This window comes from Haemaphysalis longicornis, unplaced genomic scaffold (genome assembly GCF_048455015.1).
Source record: "Haemaphysalis longicornis isolate Haplotype H1 unplaced genomic scaffold, Haemaphysalis longicornis Haplotype H1 scaffold_5, whole genome shotgun sequence".
NCBI lineage: Eukaryota > Metazoa > Arthropoda > Arachnida > Ixodida > Ixodidae > Haemaphysalis > Haemaphysalis longicornis.
The window spans coordinates 46,219,982-46,236,908 of NW_027526385.1; the positions used below are offsets into that span (position 1 = coordinate 46,219,982).

General features: G+C 47.8%; 1 protein-coding gene across 1 annotated transcript in view; it reads left to right on the top strand.

The window, feature by feature from the left end:
• The window catches only part of Wge (BAH domain and coiled-coil containing protein winged eye), a 195,116-nt gene extending 181,972 nt beyond the window's left edge, over positions 1–13,144 (top strand). Inside the window, 8 exon segments of the mRNA XM_077670330.1 lie at positions 763–871; positions 1,535–1,654; positions 2,932–3,072; positions 3,667–4,100; positions 4,351–4,417; positions 6,142–6,263; positions 6,389–6,553; positions 7,388–13,144. Of these exon segments, the coding sequence (XP_077526456.1) occupies positions 763–871; positions 1,535–1,654; positions 2,932–3,072; positions 3,667–4,100; positions 4,351–4,417; positions 6,142–6,263; positions 6,389–6,553; positions 7,388–7,585 (1,356 nt within the window). The 3' untranslated portion in view covers positions 7,586–13,144.
• The last annotated feature ends 3,783 nt before the right edge of the window (positions 13,145–16,927 follow it).

Sequence of the window (16,927 nt, forward strand, 5' to 3'; positions counted from 1 at the left end):
AGCTTTGGCAGCGTTGCACCTGATGTATGAAACGGAGTATAGGTACTTGGTTTCCTTGCAATAAAAGAACCGCGGAAACCTCACAGTACAAAATTATTCCTATTTGGTGGACATCAATGTTCGGTTTATGTAACTGCATCAGCGGTACTTACACGTGTAGCATAGCTACATTTGGAGTCATCAGTGGCTTCACCAGGGGTGCAGCTTTCTTTGATATGAAGGACGAAGTAAAAGAAAATGGAAGACAGAGAAATAATTCGGCCACTACAAAAAAAAAAAGAAAAGAAAGAAAAACAAGTACAGTAGCACAGCGAATTACATGAGTTGGTAGACCAGTAGACCAGAGTAGCAGGACTTGGACTTGTAATTTTACTGAAATGGCCGACAGTTTCGCACCCAGAGCAGCAAGTCGACCTTTTAGTTTTTGTCTTGTAACCCTTCCTTGACCTGCACATTAAGTGCGTTGCTTGCTTAATTAAAACCATCATTCACTTCAATAAACGTTCAGGCTGTAACTTGCACTGCTAGTTCGAAAAATATTACTAATTAAGGTCATTGGCAGAGGCATTTGCCTTTTAGTAAGGAAAACAATGAAAATACAAAAAGGAAATGGCCTTTTGTGATGTCACACGTTATCGTGTGTCACACATTACGGACGGCCAGACGGACAGGGCTTTGGGGGGAGGTGGCCTAAGGGTGCTTACGGATTTAAGAGAAAAAAAAATTGTGCGAGCTTGTGGTGACAAAAGCGCCTCTCCTCAGGTGCGTGAGGTGAAGCCCCGCTCCCTGAAGGAACTGCCGGAGGGGCGTCGTGTGTGTGCCTATTGGAGCCAGCAGTACCGCTGCCTCTACCCTGGCCTGGTTGCCAAAGGTGAGGGGAGGAAGGAGCTCCTTTATTGCTTCGGTTGTTGGCACGGGAATTCAGAGCGAGGCTAGAGGGAAGGGCTGTTGACTAGCCTCAATTCAATTTTGGGTGTGTGCGTGTGTGTGTGTGTGTGTATATATATATATATATATATATATATATATATAGAGAGAGAGAGAGAGAGAGAGAGAGAGAGAGGAGCACATTTCATTTCAGTCGAGAGACATTCTCATGTAGCACCGCTACTGGGATTCACTCTAAATTTCATTAGATCTTCTGTGTGGCAGGGATGTCAAACCTTTAACCGCCACGGCGGGCGTGGTGCTGCCGAGCCCAAGAATGCAGCTTCAATTCTAGCCGCAAGGCTGCCTTTCTAATGGAGGCAATCAGCGGAATCACCACGTGTCGAGATTTTGGTGCACATTAAATATCTGCCTGTTGTAAAAATTAACCCGGAGCCCTTCATTGTGACGCATTAAACCGCCAATTGGGAGTATAACTTTTACACAGATCAGAGCATCTCACGATGCCTGCCCAGACCAAGTAGGCATTAACGTAAGGCGCTACGTACTGTTCCTCCCCTTTCCTCCCCCATGTCTGGTTTGTAACGTGTTGTGGCCAGTTTGTGTCGCCTTTCTGACCCGTTGTGTCACTCTGTTTGCTCCACAGCCACCAGCCCCAACCCATCTCCTAGCAGCATGCTTGTCTACGTCGAATTTGACGACGGCGACTCTGGGAAGATTCCCATAGAGGACGTCCGGTTGCTTCCGCAGGACTTTCACCCCATCGGTAGGGCGCACGTTGTCCTTGCCTCTGTGTCCTCTTAGAGTGCGGTGACCTTAAAGGGGACGTGAAGACAGAGTGCAAGTTTCGTTCATTCGAAGGATTGCCTCGTGTGAATAACATGACACCACTCTTGACACAAACTTCGCTCAAATAACATATATAACGGGGAAAACAGAGAACGGGCATGCGACTCACTAGTGCCTTTCTTGCACGGAACTTATGGCGTATTATGGACAGCTCGTTGCAATTGGCTGAGGCCGTCAAAATACAACGCAAAATGAACGGGGGTTTTATGAGCTTGCAGAATGAGCTATTTGGGCTTCGATTTACTGCGCATCCTTTTTTTATAGCAGTAACAATTAAACGATGGAAGTTACGAACGAGCTCGTAAACTTTGAAGCACCAGTGTGTATGGCACCTACTATGCCAGCTGAAGCTCCACAGTTGTCTGGTGCTTTGGCTGTTTGACGTGAAACTGGCCAGCTGGCAAAAGCAGCATGACCACTCATGTGATCCTGTTTGTGGATTGTCTCACGAAGAAATTATTATCAACTGTAATAAAAATACAACAGCTCGCTCATAAGTAGAGTGCGGACAGCGGTCCTTGAGCGGTATCGCTGCGCCGTCTAGGCAGGCTGACCGTGACCAAAGTGGAGTTGTGGAATCAGTGGAAGCCTCAGTCAACATACTGACTTTAGTTTCAGGTACCTCCTCGTGTGGTGTTGCAAAACATACAATGCAGTGGGAGGATTGAAATTTTGACTTAGATTGACGTGCAGTGCAGTTGGTACTCTAAAACACCAGACTTTTCGAATAATACAAACTTGTATTTTGTCTTCATGACCTCTTTGAACGGCCTCGGCTCCGAGCAGAAATTTTGTCCCCTTGTACGTCATGACACCCCTGTCGCAGTGCTTATCACCATCATGACTTACTCCTCATTACTTCATTATCAGGAAGAAGTGATGGATGGTGATCCCGGAAATGTGTGTCATTTCCGAATCACTAGTGAAAAGTCGACTGTGGATTGTGCTTATGAAGGATGCATCCATCTGTTATCATACTCTGCGTTCTTATCACTTTCTTCAAAAGAAGAACCAGAATTAACCCTGCATTTCTTTAATGGAACTTTAATGTCATTTGTGTGAACTCTGCTGGTTTGGTGCTGTATTTGTCAGCCTTGCTTGCGAGGGTGCTCGGAATTTGTTCATCCCGAGTGTTATTACGTTTGCGCCCGTTCTCTCACTGCTGTCGCTCCTCCTCCTCCTCTTGACACTCAGCTGGCGAGCCCCACCCGTCTCTGGTGCTGAACAAGAAGCGCAGCCGGAACGCCGAGAGCGGGCATGAGGGAAAGGAGGGCAGCGTGTCGGACCAGCCCCAGAAGTCCAGGAAGCGGAAGAAGTCCAAGGTCAAGAAGACGAGTGAGTTTAGTAGCGTCAAACACTGAGGCGCCTGAGGACACAATCCGGCTGTGAATTCGACAGTACCTCGCGTAGAGGCGAGGCAGAGGTGCAGAGGCGAGTCAAATTCACGGTCGCCCGCTCTAGCAGAGCGCGCAAGGTCCAATCGCAGCTTTGCACCCGGGACGCAGGAAACTCAAAAGCGCTGAGAGTCCCCCAATCACAAGCAAACCACGCCTGGCCACACCTCAGCCGCTAGCACTAATGGTGGGAAAAGAAAGCGCAAGGATCCACAAACAAAACGATTAAAATGGCGGCTCTACGGGAGGTGGCATGGCAGCTGCGTTCGTGCGAAGTTGGGGTCCGTTTTGCGTTTGCTCGCCCCTCGGGAGATGCCGCGCTGGTTATATATTAGCTGTTTTACATTTTTGCTATGACTTAGGAGCTGATAATTTCAGAAAATGTAGTTTATGGCATATACAACCCAAATACACGGTTTTCCAAAAATCGATTGTTTTGCTATTTTTCAGTTCTTGAAGGCCCGCATCCCCCCTTAATGGGTGCTAACTGTTACCGCTGTAAAATCTCACCTTGCCATTGCTTCGCTTCCCGCAGAGACCCAAGACTCTGCGGCGCCACACGGCGACGAATCCGACTCTGACGGCGGCGACGTCTTCGAAGTGGTCGACGGCGAGAGCGCCAACAAGAAGCGCCGGCGGGAGCACAAGCACCACCGACACCACAAGCACCACCGGTGTCACCACCGGCACAAGCACCACAAGCGGCACCGTGAACACGCTGGCGATGGTGACACCAAGCCGCCGCGGAGAGACAGCGCGACGACCAATGCATCCAGCTGCTCTTCGGAACCTTCGTGCGCGGGATCACCCGCGCGTTCGCCCCCGTCGTCTTCGCAAGCCGCGCCGGGACGCAAGTCGGAGTTGAAGGTCCGGATCCGGACTTCGTCCACGGAGGTGCAGCAGGCGAAGGCCGAGAGCAGCGACGACGCGTCCGAGGACAGCAGCTCGTCGGACGAAGCTGAGAGTGTGGTGGGTGGAGAAGGTTTTCTCGTTTTTGCTTTTGCGGTGTAGAAGGTGGATGTTTTTGCATGTTTGCACTCCTGTTAAAGGGGCACTGAAGGCAAATAGCAAGTTGGGCTCAGACGAAAGTTCAACGGCCCCGAAGCCCGCTTGGCATTTATTAGGAAGCGAAAGATACTTAATTGCTGAGAAATTGCCAATTCAAAAACGCATTTCATTCCATGTTAAACCTGCCTCTATGCGTACCCCTTGTTTCCAGGCTCCCAAGAAGAGTCCCGCCAAACGAAAAGGGCGCCTCCCCTCGGTGGAGAAGAGCAAAATCGCGGGTGAGTACGCCGCACCAAACGGCACGTTGTAAAAGATGCGGGGTGTTTTACTGTAACAGAAAATTAAGTCAGTCAGTTTGAGAATGTATGGGTTCACGCTAAGCTTGGCAGTGTTTTTTAAATGCGGAGCATTTCTTAGGCTCGCCTGGTCCTCCGTCGTTGATGGCGGCGCCGTCCACAGGCTCACTGCGCATGTGCAACTCTCCTCCTTACACCCACAGCTCCGCGATACTACACTATAAAAAAAAGAAATAGTTAGCGGCGCCCGGTTTCGATCCCACGACTCTCTGGCCGCAACGGGAGGTACGCGGTGCTCTTCCCACTACGCTACAAATCCGGGACAGGAGCAAGTGCTACGAACGCGCCTTATGTCCTTGACTCATTCAAACTACGTCAAGAAGCTACTGATACAACGAAGGCACGCGAAGCTGGAAACGACGAACTGAAAACTTTAGAGGGGGATGCTGAATTTCCCGTGGGAAAGCTGTGGCGGGAAGCGCCACGCGCCTTGCAGCTCAACCAGCCCCGTCCGCAGCGCCTCTGATGCTGATTGTGGCAGGATGCCCCTAAGGATTGGCCAACCAAAGAATCCATCACGAGATAGGTTCGCGTTCAACCACCGTCGTCATCTTCCCGTAGGGGAACCGCCGAAGAAGAAGAAGAACGAGAAGACAAAGCTGCGAAGAGGAGGGCGTGTACATTGCTCTCAGCCGGTGCACCAATGTCAACAACCTTTACCTCACCAAAGCTGACGGAGACTACCGATTCTACCACAGAGACAACATCGATAAGAACATGATGGACGAGTTTCGGCGCCTCGAGAACCACCGCCTACTCACCATAACACAACAGCACTTGCGTGCCTTTGCCACCGGTGTGGACCCGGACGCGGAATTCCCTCTGGCGCTAGTAAAAACCAGATCACTCAACATAACGGCAACACAATGGAACCACACGGAACTGCCACGATGCTTCGCATCCTCATCAGGGTTCCCCACTGGAAGATGGTGTAATTTTTTTTTGTTTGGCTGCCTGTTTGACAGGATAACGATTGTATTCACCTACGAGCCTGCTAGCTGTTTGGCTTTTAGGTGACTAGAGGCATGGCACCGACGAACCACTTTGAATCGTAGCATGTGTATAGATGTTTATAGAACTTCTTGTAGATGTGGTTGAAAAGAGTTGTGGGATTTGATGGGGCACGTCCACTGTACTAAGTCCACACAGCCACAATATATAACTCGAAAGCAGCGTTAGAACTTGACTAAAGGGTGAGAGAATGGCTTATACGTAGGAAAGCATGCGAAGTTAGGCTCTTGGTGGTGCATCATACTGACACAGTGTAACTATCGCACTTTATAAAACTTCCAGAATTGCACTGTTCAATCTTTGTTGAGCCAAAGTCTTGCATTTTGTTCACATTCCGGTTAGTACCTTCAGGATAACATTTCATTTGTCCATCACTGTGCATAAAGCTCAAGCGTGGCCACGTAAAGGTGCCTTGCGGATTAGGCGATGGCTTTTGTGCATAAGCTTGATCGTCTGCATCCCCAGCCTCCGTGTTGCATGCATAACCAGGGCTGAGCTCTCGGAGCCTAGGGTGGCACCTTGAGTGCAGTTCCCAGTTTTCTGTGCACCCGCTGTGTACTCTGCTTTAAAGGTTTATTGTAGAGCCCGCTCTTCAGGAATCCCCTTTGTTCCCCCTTTCGTTCTTTCTCCCGCAGCATTCCTGCCGATGCGGCAGCTGTGGCGATGGTCGGGCAAGAGCTTCCGCCGGCCTGGGTTGAAAGGCAAGGCCAAGAAGGAGTTCTACAAGGCCATTTGCAGGGGCCGGGAAACCATACGGGTGAGCACGACCTGCTTGTCTTGCTCTCTCCTACTACTACTGCCCGTAACGATTCGGAGCGAAACAGAGCGTTCGTCCGTCGTAGTCTGCCGCGTCCTCTTACGGGGGCCCTGTGGTGCTTGCAGGTGGGCGACTGTGCGGTGTTCCTGTCGACGGGACGGCCCAACCTGCCATACATCGGCCGCATCGAGACCATGTGGGAGAGCTGGGGCGGAAACATGGTGGTGCGCGTCAAGTGGTTCTACCACCCCGAGGAGACCCGGGGGCTGGCCAAGATCAAGCACTCCAAGGTGCCGCCCTGGGCCCTCTGCTTTTCATTTTTCTCTCAGTGCCGCCTTCACTTGCGGTCGACTTGGCGTTCTTGACGATGGCCTGGTGCAAAATGTTTGCCGTCTCCCTCCACCCCTCTGTGATGAGAAAGACAAACTTTATAGGTCAAAGCTATGTTGGCAGAGAAATCTTTGGAATACAATCGTGGGGGCGGGTTGCTTTTGCAGAAGCTCTGTTGTATTGTTGCGAGGAAGACCTGCTCTGGCCACCAAACAAGCACACAGTCGTTGCGTGGAAATGCATGAAAGAGTCCCTGAACAGTCTGAAACTCTCGCTGAACAGCTTACGATTTGAACATCGAGGCCTTCTGTGGTTTGATGCTGCTCTACTGTGGCATCAAACCAACCAGATGATGTCCCAAGATTATGAACTCTAGGTGTCCTAAACCGATGCGTAACCTTTGCCACATCTTTTGTGTAGCTTTGACTTGTTGGTACTCAAGCTTAATCTGAATGACATTGTTGCGCGAATATTAGCGAAAATGTCAGTACGAAAAAATTGGGCTGCGTATCCGCTTGCTTCGCTGCAAATGTCATCGAAAGACGATAGTCTTTTGCTTCAAGGGCACGGAATGTATTATTTTTGCTGATCAGTGCTGACAAATATTAAGTGTGTTACCAGATTTAATAGTTTGTCAATGTTCTGCCTGTATAAACATCTCGTTCAAGAAATCTGCTAACCTTTGGCTGTAAGGCTGAATCGAGGAACATGCAGACAGAAAGGCCAAAATTTTCTTGTTTAAGTAAGGAAAGACCATTGTGCCTGAAAACTAAAAAGTAACGCTTGTTGTGCAGGGAGCGCTGTTCCAGTCTCCACACGAGGACGAAAACGACGTGCAGACCATCTCGCACAAGTGCGAGGTCCTCTCCTGGGAGGAGTACCGGTCGTCTCGCGGAGCACGCGACGAGGCAACCGCCGACGTCTACTACCTCGCGGGAAGCTACGACCCCTACGTCAACACCATCTCCATCAAGCCCTCGTTAGCGCTGTGATGGCGACCTGTGGGAAGCCCCCCTCTCCTCGAGAATTGTCTGAGCGAGGGGGAAAGGGCCCCATGGGGGAAAAAACGTCCCCAGGGGGAAAAAAAGTCCCCAGGGGGCCACTGTGGATACTGATTGCTTGCCAGGCATCGCCGCGGGAACGTGAAGCTTGTCGGCTTTGGTAATATATTCGCCGGTCGAGGGGCGAGAGGTGGCCCAATAGTTGCGACCACCGTGAGGCGTCGCCCGGACTTGATTTTAAAAAGCGAGCCGGGAAAGGGCAGCTTCAAAAACTGCGTCAAAGTGTTATCAGTTTTCTGTTGCTCTGGACTGGACTCCTCCGCCGTGTTTTATTATCAACGCTTTATTGTTCTATTTGGCAAACTGCAATGCCGAAAGTGCGTCTCCGACAAGGCTCCCAAGGCCGCAAAACCTCATCGCGGTTTAGACGACGCCACGTCAGCGTTAAAACGCACAATTTTTTCTCGCGCTGTGCAATTTTGTGTTTTTTTTTTTCCGGAGACCACGCAAATGCGTGTGCACAACTTTCGACGACGCGACGACCACAGCTGGCAAACGATCGGTTCTTCGTCAAGCGGGATGCCGCGAAGGACCTTGGGGGTCATGCGGTGCCGTCAGCGGAAAGAGGGCATATCAGCGGACGTCACAGGGGCCAGTATTGACGACAACAGGGCGGCTGTGTTCCAAAGACGGGGACAAAAACGGGGTAGGGCGGGCTCCCGTTTTCCCTTCTCCTTTTTCTATTTGGTTTGTTCGTTTGTACAACCGTTCCTGCGCTTTGTCGACTGTTTCGTTTCTTTCGGTCTTTGAATTTTTCCTCCCTTCGGAACGTAGAGAGGATTTCCCGCAAAAGAAAGATAAAATGGACAGGAAGACGATGCGCATTGACGTCGCATTTCCACTCCGGGCGGAGGCAAACTAGTAGAGGCGCCCGCCTGTTGAAATGTGCTGAGATGCAACTTGTGTACAGTGATTTGTACCATATACTCCTTCGCTATCTCTTGTCTGGCTGCGTGCGCCTACACATTACCTCCTCCTACTCTTTTTGTCGCAAGTCTGTGCGACGGTCTCCTCGAAATCGTTTTTTTGAAAACAATTATCCGACTTCCGACTACGAATGATCTAAAGAATTAAGTTACAGCTGCTTTAAGATTGCTTCTTCAAGAAGCTGTATGACACACTGTGTGGCACAGTTTTTTATTTTGGCGTCGCTGCACATATCGGCTGTTGAAATTCGATATGCAAGCCGTGTTGTCACACTGATTACAGTGAATCGACATGTCATTTTTCGTTCGGTAATATTTCATAGGGGTTCCAGCAGTACGGAGCAATTTTAAGGTTAGCATCTTGTACGTTTCCCCTGCGAGCATCTCTGCTGGGTTTGAAAAAAGCGTAGATGTAGTGCGATGCGCAAATTTATGAAATCAATACAAAAGTCGTATCAACCAGCTGTTTTCGACATTAGCTGTAAAAATTTTGTTCCTCGAGATTATCTGAAGTTGCTCCGGCTCAACTGCCCGAGGATCGATTTCGTGGTGGCCCTCGACCAGCTTGTTTCTTCTTTATTCAGTGTTTAAATTTCTGTGATCCCCGACTTTTTGTTTTTTGCCGCGCACGCGGCCGCGTGAAAAAACCTCCGCAAGATGGCGTCCCAGGTACCAAGATGTGCCCCCTCCCCCACCTCTGTCTCCACCATTCTATGCATTTTTCTCCCTCCTTCACACGTCTGAAGCAATGACGGAGTCCAAGTCTCTTCTACGCACCGCGTTTGTGGAAAAACAAAACAAAAAAAGACAACTCCCGCGTCAAAGTTTCTTCGCTGTTTGTAACAAAAGTCTCCTCCGCGCTGTCGCAGCGGAGATGCTGTCTGTCGCGTGTGTTGCTGTCGTGTGATCATCGAGGCTAAAGTCATCGCATCGTTCATTCCGCGCGCGTCTCACCACCCACCGTGAAAGCTCTTGCTGTTTTTTCGGGTTCTTTGTTTCTCGTCTCATTTCCACGACATCGCGTTTTCTGGTGGTTTGTTCTTCGTTTTTGTCCTCGCGTGGTGAGGGTCGGACTTTGGAATGGCTGCCGTTGTCTGCTGGAAACAGAAGGCTGTCAGGCAATGTCGAAGGTGGTTGCGTTGCGAACGACTCTCTGCTTTTCACGCTTGTAGTACGTTGGAGCGAAGGAGCGCTTGTGGGCATATGTCAGTGTTAGTGGTCTTTTCCTGTTGCGTGTGTGTGTGTGTTTCGGAGGCTGGTCTCGATACGGACAAAAAAAAAAAGAACGGCAAATGTTGTTCACAGCTGCGTTTGTCAAGGGCGCACAAAATGACGACTGTTTAGACGCACCGTGACCATTCTACGCACAATTCACCTTCACGCACGACAGCGAGAATAGGCTGACCGTCGCGGTGCGAAACCTTCTTCGTCGGCCTGGATTTGCAACTTTGAACAAACGTCTTCGCTTGCGTCGGCTATTGCCGAACTTGTAAAAAGTTTCACTTTTTGTGCGCTCGTGAAAAAAGGCCCGATAGTTCCACAATTTAGAATGTCAGCACGCCGCTTAAGCTTTAGGGTTATGACGTTAGACAAAGCTGAAAGCAACGTTCACGTTTCTTGAGAATTCAGAACCCGTCAGTTGGCCCAACTCTACGACAGCAAAAAAACCGGCGCTCATAGTCATTTTTTCGCGACGTCGATACGGGCCTTTACAGCCCTCGACGTCCACGCTGTCTCATTTGCTAGTTCCCACTTTTGAAGGTGAGCACGTTTTAAGCAGAGCAAAAGAACGTTCCGCGTTCAAGGAGGTATGTTACTAATATAAGGAGTTTTTAAGACTCTCAAAGAGTGGAATGCTGTAGTTACGTCGCAACGGATGTCGGCCGAATGCTTTTAAAAAGCAGGTAACGATATCAACGACCAGTTTGTCGGTCGCCACTTTCAAAAGTCTTCTCCCGTCGCAACTTTTGCAGTGGAAGCGCCCTCAAAGCCGGACGGGCTTTAGGACGATCAGGGTTTATATACCGCTTCTTCGGAACTTGTTAGGGTCTGCTGTTGTAGGGTTGCGCCAGCATGTGCCATTATGTTGGAGGGAGGTGTTGCCGTGCGCGTTGTTTCGTTGCACACGGTCGCAGGCGTACGTGCGGCGCGTTTAATCACCCGATTACCGGGCCGGCCAGCCTTTGATCACAGGCAAGAGGGGAGGAAAAGACGCGCAATATATGGCAGCTAGTCGAAGATATGCCGGTGCTGGTTGGGCTTCTCGTGTTTGTTGGTAGTATCGCTTCGTTGATGGTATTGATGGTGCAAAGGTTGCTGGGGCAAGGTGGCTGCTTTCAGAGCTGTCGGCTCGCTATTTTTGAATTGTTCGGTGGAGGTCAGAGGTCGAGCCAATTAGAAATAAAGAATACGAGAACGACTTAGTAACGAGAATGTTTGTGTCAACAGATTCGAGATTCGTAACGAGAACCTAAATATGCGAAGATTTGAGATTAGTAGCGAGAACACGTTTATGAAGATTCGACATTACTGAATTAGCTAATGTGGATTCATTACAAAACTAGCGTTTTATTTTTTTTTTATCGTAAGCTTATCGTAAGATTACATTTATCATAAGATGACCTTTTATTTTTAAACAAAGCTGCGTGCCCAGTGGCTTTTAATGAACCGTTCTTAATATGGCCGACTGTGAATTCCACCCTCTATTGAGCGTGAAATGATCAGTTTTATCACAGGCTTCTCTGAAGCGTTCAACGCTCTACTTTAAAGGAACGCGAGATAGTGTGCAAGATGGTCGGTCACGCGTGTGCTACAGAAGCGAGAGGGACGATACGTTCCGAAAGCAGCCCCTCTTGCTCCGAGAGTTGGTAGATTTTATCAGGTCCACAAGTGCTCGCCGGAGATGATATAGTTTGGAGAAGTGTTGAGAAGTTACGAGAGTCTGGAAAGCGGAAAGTTTCGACCGGAGAAGAAGAGAGTCTTTATTTTTGTAGAGGCGCGGCGGTTGCGAGTGGCTCGAAAGAGAAAAAAAAAAAGACTGTCTTTGTACATAGGCGAGTTGTCTGCTATGATTTCCGCATTTACGTTGCACGACTGCTTTCTCTATTATTATTATTATTATATTATTCTCTGCGTCGTTGGCTTACGGAAGATGAAAAACTGACTGTGATTTCACTTGTTAAAAAAAAATGTATGCGGGAATCGTTGAGTGATGACGACTAGGGGTTCCTTCCTCACTCTGTGGAGGTTCTTCTTTTTCCTTCTTCGCGCGTTTCTTTTTTTGGGGGGTGTGTGACCAATACTGCTGGTTGAGGAAAGAGTTTTTCGAGGAGTTGGAAATGAGGGAAAAATAAAGTGTTACAAAGTTTGTCGTGCCATACGTACGTTTTTGGGGGTAACCTTTTTTTCGGGGGTGGAACAGACGTGTTGCTGCATAGCGTTCCTCGTTGTTTGGTGTTTTCGTTGCGTGCTTTCATTTTGGCTTGTCTGGGTTTGACCGAGGGCATCGTATGCCTGGCACGGTTCGAAGAAAGTGTGTTAGTTGTCTTTCTGTTTCTGTGTGCATCGAAATCGGTGCAATGCTCAGTTTGCAACCCCCCCACCCCCCTCCCCTACTTTCCACGCTTTTTTTTTTTTCGTTGTCATTGGCCTGCTCTGGAGAAGCGTGCAGTTCTAGTGCCTTTGTTAGGCTTCGATTTTCTCTGCTACCGTTAGGTTCCCCCCTCACGATTGCGAAGCAGATTTTGGGCCCCTATGCAGATGTTCAAACGAGAACAACTCACGCTCATCAATTTTACTTTCGCCAACTTTTATCATCAAGTTTTTACTCTTGTACAACCGTAAGGGCTTCTTCATTTTCAAAATGCAGAAAGTGGAACTCTGCCGCTTTTACCGGAAGAAAGTTCTTGCGTCGAACACAACCATTGGCCAACAAACACTTGCGACAGGATCAAGCGGCGATATCTAGGGAAAAGCTCTTCAAATCAGCCGTTTCAAGCGTGTAAAGTGTGATTCGCTTTAATTTTGCACCAAACACAAAAACGATATGCGACAGCATTTTTAGAGCACTTTTTCTTTCGTGCGTCGTGTTCAAAATTTACTGTGCGAAGTGATTGGTCTCCTCGTAGTGGAGGCAACACAGTTGGTGCCATTGCCGACTCCTATGCGTGTTCTCTAGAGCAGACCGGTGACTCTTTGTACATGCTTTTAGAAAACCCTGCTCCCCTGCATTGCTCAAGGCTCCTGTGTTTGTTGTTTCGGCTTCAGTGTTTTGGTCACCAAACGCGCCAGGATCTCCAAGGGGGGAGGAAGACGAAAAGAAGGCGCTCTTCCCTTCAGCACCTTGTGTTTCCATCTCTGTCGGCTTTGTCATGTACTCCTTTTTTTTGTTTTTGTCTCTCTCTCGGATTTCCGTGCATTCTGTCGTCTTCTTAGCCATACAGGACAGCTGTCTAGTTTGTACAGAGCTTGTGTTATTTTCTGCACACACGTGTGTCCGAGTGACCATTGTGACCGACAATGCGTTAGTTACGCACTTAATAAAAACGAATCCAGAAAAAAAGAATCGAGTCTTTGTTCCCGGAATGCCCCTCGATCACACCAATAGACCAGGACTCTATGGTGGTTAAATTCTGTAAATATTGTGAGCCAAGCTTGCTGTAGGCTTAGTGGTGCAATGCCTATATGTTGTAATCGTGACGGAAAGGTAAGAGGCTACGCTACGATAGTTATTGAGCTATGATTTAATACTCTCCACTAGTTCGGTTGGCAGAATACAACTTAGTAGGGTTACAGATTGATCGTAGCAGACAAACATGCTGCGATTGACTTTACGAAATTGATGTAGCAATTCATTTCACTGCTGTTTCATTTGAATGTTATGTGGTTGCTGGAACAGCTATGGACGCGTTCGCCGCATCGTTTTATCCATCTTAAAAACGCTGCCGGTGATTACCTATTGTAATGACCATTACAAAATCGCACCAAGCTGTGGCGCTGAAGTGCAGCACATTAGTAGTATTTTTTTTTTTTTCATAACTGCAAATCGTTCTACGAGTGAATGCTTTGGGAAGTGCGAGACCGATTAGGAACATGCGTCTGTCAGCAGAGACAGCCGAACAAGGCAGGAGAAAGTGTAAAGAGCAAACAAAGAAAAGACAAAACAGGAAGAAAAAGGGTGGTGCATCTCTATTAAAGCCAGGCAAGCCGCTCTGCACTTGACCAACGGTCCCAGGTGTTGTTGCCTAGCAACAGCAGAGACACGCCCTCCCATTTCTTGCTGGCTCCAGGTAATTGGAAGGCTACGAATCACTTTCAACCATTTGGGGAACTAACATGCAGTGAAATCTTGATGCATGGGTGTATTTGTTCAGGAGGCTTTAGAATCGCGGCTTTTTCAGCAATGGCACGTCTGGTGCTTTGCACCACTGTGTATTCGAAGGCGAGTTGCAGCCATTTGCCGGGATCACACTCCGCCCAATCACCACCTCCGATTTTCAAGCACAACACCGGCAGCGCCCATTTCAACTGTCCCGTACGACAGCGTCACTGGGAGTACTGACATGAAATGTTTGTTTTTTCCACTCCTATCGGTGTCTACCAGCCCATTAATCATAGACTGACACATTAGACGGCCGATAGCAGCATAGATAATTATTTACAGCCTCATCTATTCGTGTAAGTAAGTTTCGGTTTTGACTAAACAGCGCCCTAACTTCGGCAGTTTGGGGCCAGGAGGAGCAGATGGTGTCGTGCTGATGCCAATTTCGAAAGCGTATCTGTTCCGAGCTTTCTCATGCGCGCAAAGATGAAAATGGATTTAAAATATGTTATACTGAACAATTGCTGTTGAAAGTTGCTGGGAGATATCTCCTGATAAAAAGGACGCATTTCACGTAGTTATCTTAGCTTTGAAATTTCATGTCAATACTCCTTTAAAACAAACCACGTACGTATTTCCTCGCGTCTCAGTGCAGTTATAGGACAGACACGCACATTGTTGTAGGTAAGCTCAGTGTGCTAGGGTGCGTAAGTTTTTACTACTTTTGTCCCTAAGCATATGAATCACGTGTGTACGAGTTTATTTCCTACAAAATGAGGTCGAAATCAAGTGTAAAGTACAGCCTGGGTGCTGTTGCCTATTTTAAATAAAAAGTCCAAGGATATCTACGCACATCTTTAGAGTTGTGGATGCGAGAAGACACAATAGAAGTTCACACAATCAAAAAAGGCTATTTTGTCTTGGTAACATAAATACCAATTTTATCACAATCTTCAAACAAATAATAAAGACGTTAAAAAAAGACATTCAACAGTGGCGACTCCCCCGCCACTTTCCGGGAAATTTTATGATTGCACAGAATCTTGTTTGTGCGGTTGGGGGCCCAGTAGTTTCATTTTATCTAGCCACTAGTTTGTAGTGGGAAGGGGGGCACTAGTTCTGTTTTATCGTGTCCCTCTAATGCTAGCTGCAGTTAACACACTGATAGCCACGTGTTCAGTGCCGGCCCACAAGACGTCACACCTGCTTGTATTACGTTGAAAGTTGTTCAACATTTCATGCATTTTTCTGGGCTAGAATGGTGCTGAATGAGCTACCAGTATCTAGTTCTTTTAAGTACAGCAAAGTTATATTTTGCCTTCATGGCCCTTAAGCGGGCACACGGGTCTTCGGGACCAAAAAAAACTGCCCAAAACATTTTTTTAGGTATCACTTTTTTCTTAGTTTGCAGTTTTTCCTCTGAAAAGTTGGTACTTGAACAGTACCAGGTACTTGTAAAAGCCATACAGACCCGATTTCAAGGAAAAAAATGTTTTTCCGTAATTTTCTTTCTCTTTTTTTTATTTCACCATGAGCAGTATTGCAGCGATAGGAAATTTTCGAGGTACATCCCAGCATGTGGAGCAGCAGCTAGAAAGATAATTTCTTTTGCAAGGCAAAGACATCCAATAAGGGAAGAAGATTTTGCATTTTGTGTTTCAGTAGTTGCTTAATTAGCATTACTTTTACAGGTTAGCTGGAGTATTTCAAACCTAGAAATTATAATTGACGTAAACTTGTGATTTGCAAAACAAAAAAAAAACTGCTTCCCACATTTCCATAAATTCTGGTATATATTCACGCCTTGCTGGTAATCTTGCGTTGAATAGTTTTTTTCCTGTTGTTCCCAAGAACAATTAAGATTTTTAATTTTCCCGGAAACTAAATGCCTTACGTCAAAACTAACTGGATATTTGAAATCAGCTAAAAAAAAAACTGAACAAGCCCATAAAGTTTCATCAAGATTGGTTGGAAAGCAAATAAAGTTTCTAAGACCAGTTTGCCACAGAGTGCTCTAGGGGCAGGTATATTGACATCGCATCCTATAGGAATTGGCGAGTTGGGCGAGTCTAGGCCAGCAGCTGTCGTGGCACTGGCCAATACCGCTAAGTGCACGCGTTCGAATTTCAGTTGGTTATGCTAAAGTCTTGGTGAAGGAAGAATTGACTAATATTGTCATTGGCCAAACACTCTTATATGTGAGAATTGTGGGTGGGTGTGTTGATGCCACAGCCAAATAAATGGGAATTGGCAAAATGGCTGTGCGCTTTTGATGGTAGACATCGTCACTGACCAATCTACCTGACGGGTATGTTGTCTGACCTCTATTGTCTGAACGCTGAGCCAGGCAGCATGCCAAGTGTCGCACCGATTGCACGACAAGCTGCACGTTTCAGTTGATGTTTCCCAAGCCAAAGGCCCCAACGCATCCACTAGGTCTACCTGTAGTCGACAAAAGCCACATAACCACCCGCCACGGTGGCTCAGTGGCTAAGGCGTTGCGCTGCTGAGCACGAGGTCGCGGGTTCGATTCCCGGCCGCGGCGGCCGCTTTTCTGATGGAGGTGAAAAGCAAAAACACCCGTGTGTACGAGATTTCAGCGCACGTTAAAGATCCCCAGGTGGTCAAAATTAATCCGGAGCCCTCCACTACGGCTTGCCTCATCGCCTTCGTTGCGTCGGTGCGTTAAACCCTACAATCAATCAAAAGACACATAACCGCAGTGGTGTCAAAATGCGCGCGCCATTTGAGTTCTGGAAGCCCCGCGTTTGATTCCCACAATGCAAAAAATTTTACGAACTTTCAAATCCATCACTTGCTGGCAACCATTTTCGGAGCCATTTCGCTGTTATGCACACTGCCGCCAGACGGCAGATTTCCTACTCAATTGGCCATTCCATGCTTTCGTATCGGTAAAGCGCTTGTTAAAAATGAGTGTTATCAATACAGCATGGTGCTTAGTATGCCCAAAGCTCTTTCCTAAATGGGCATTTGTGCATTATTTCTTGACCACTAAGACTGAAACTG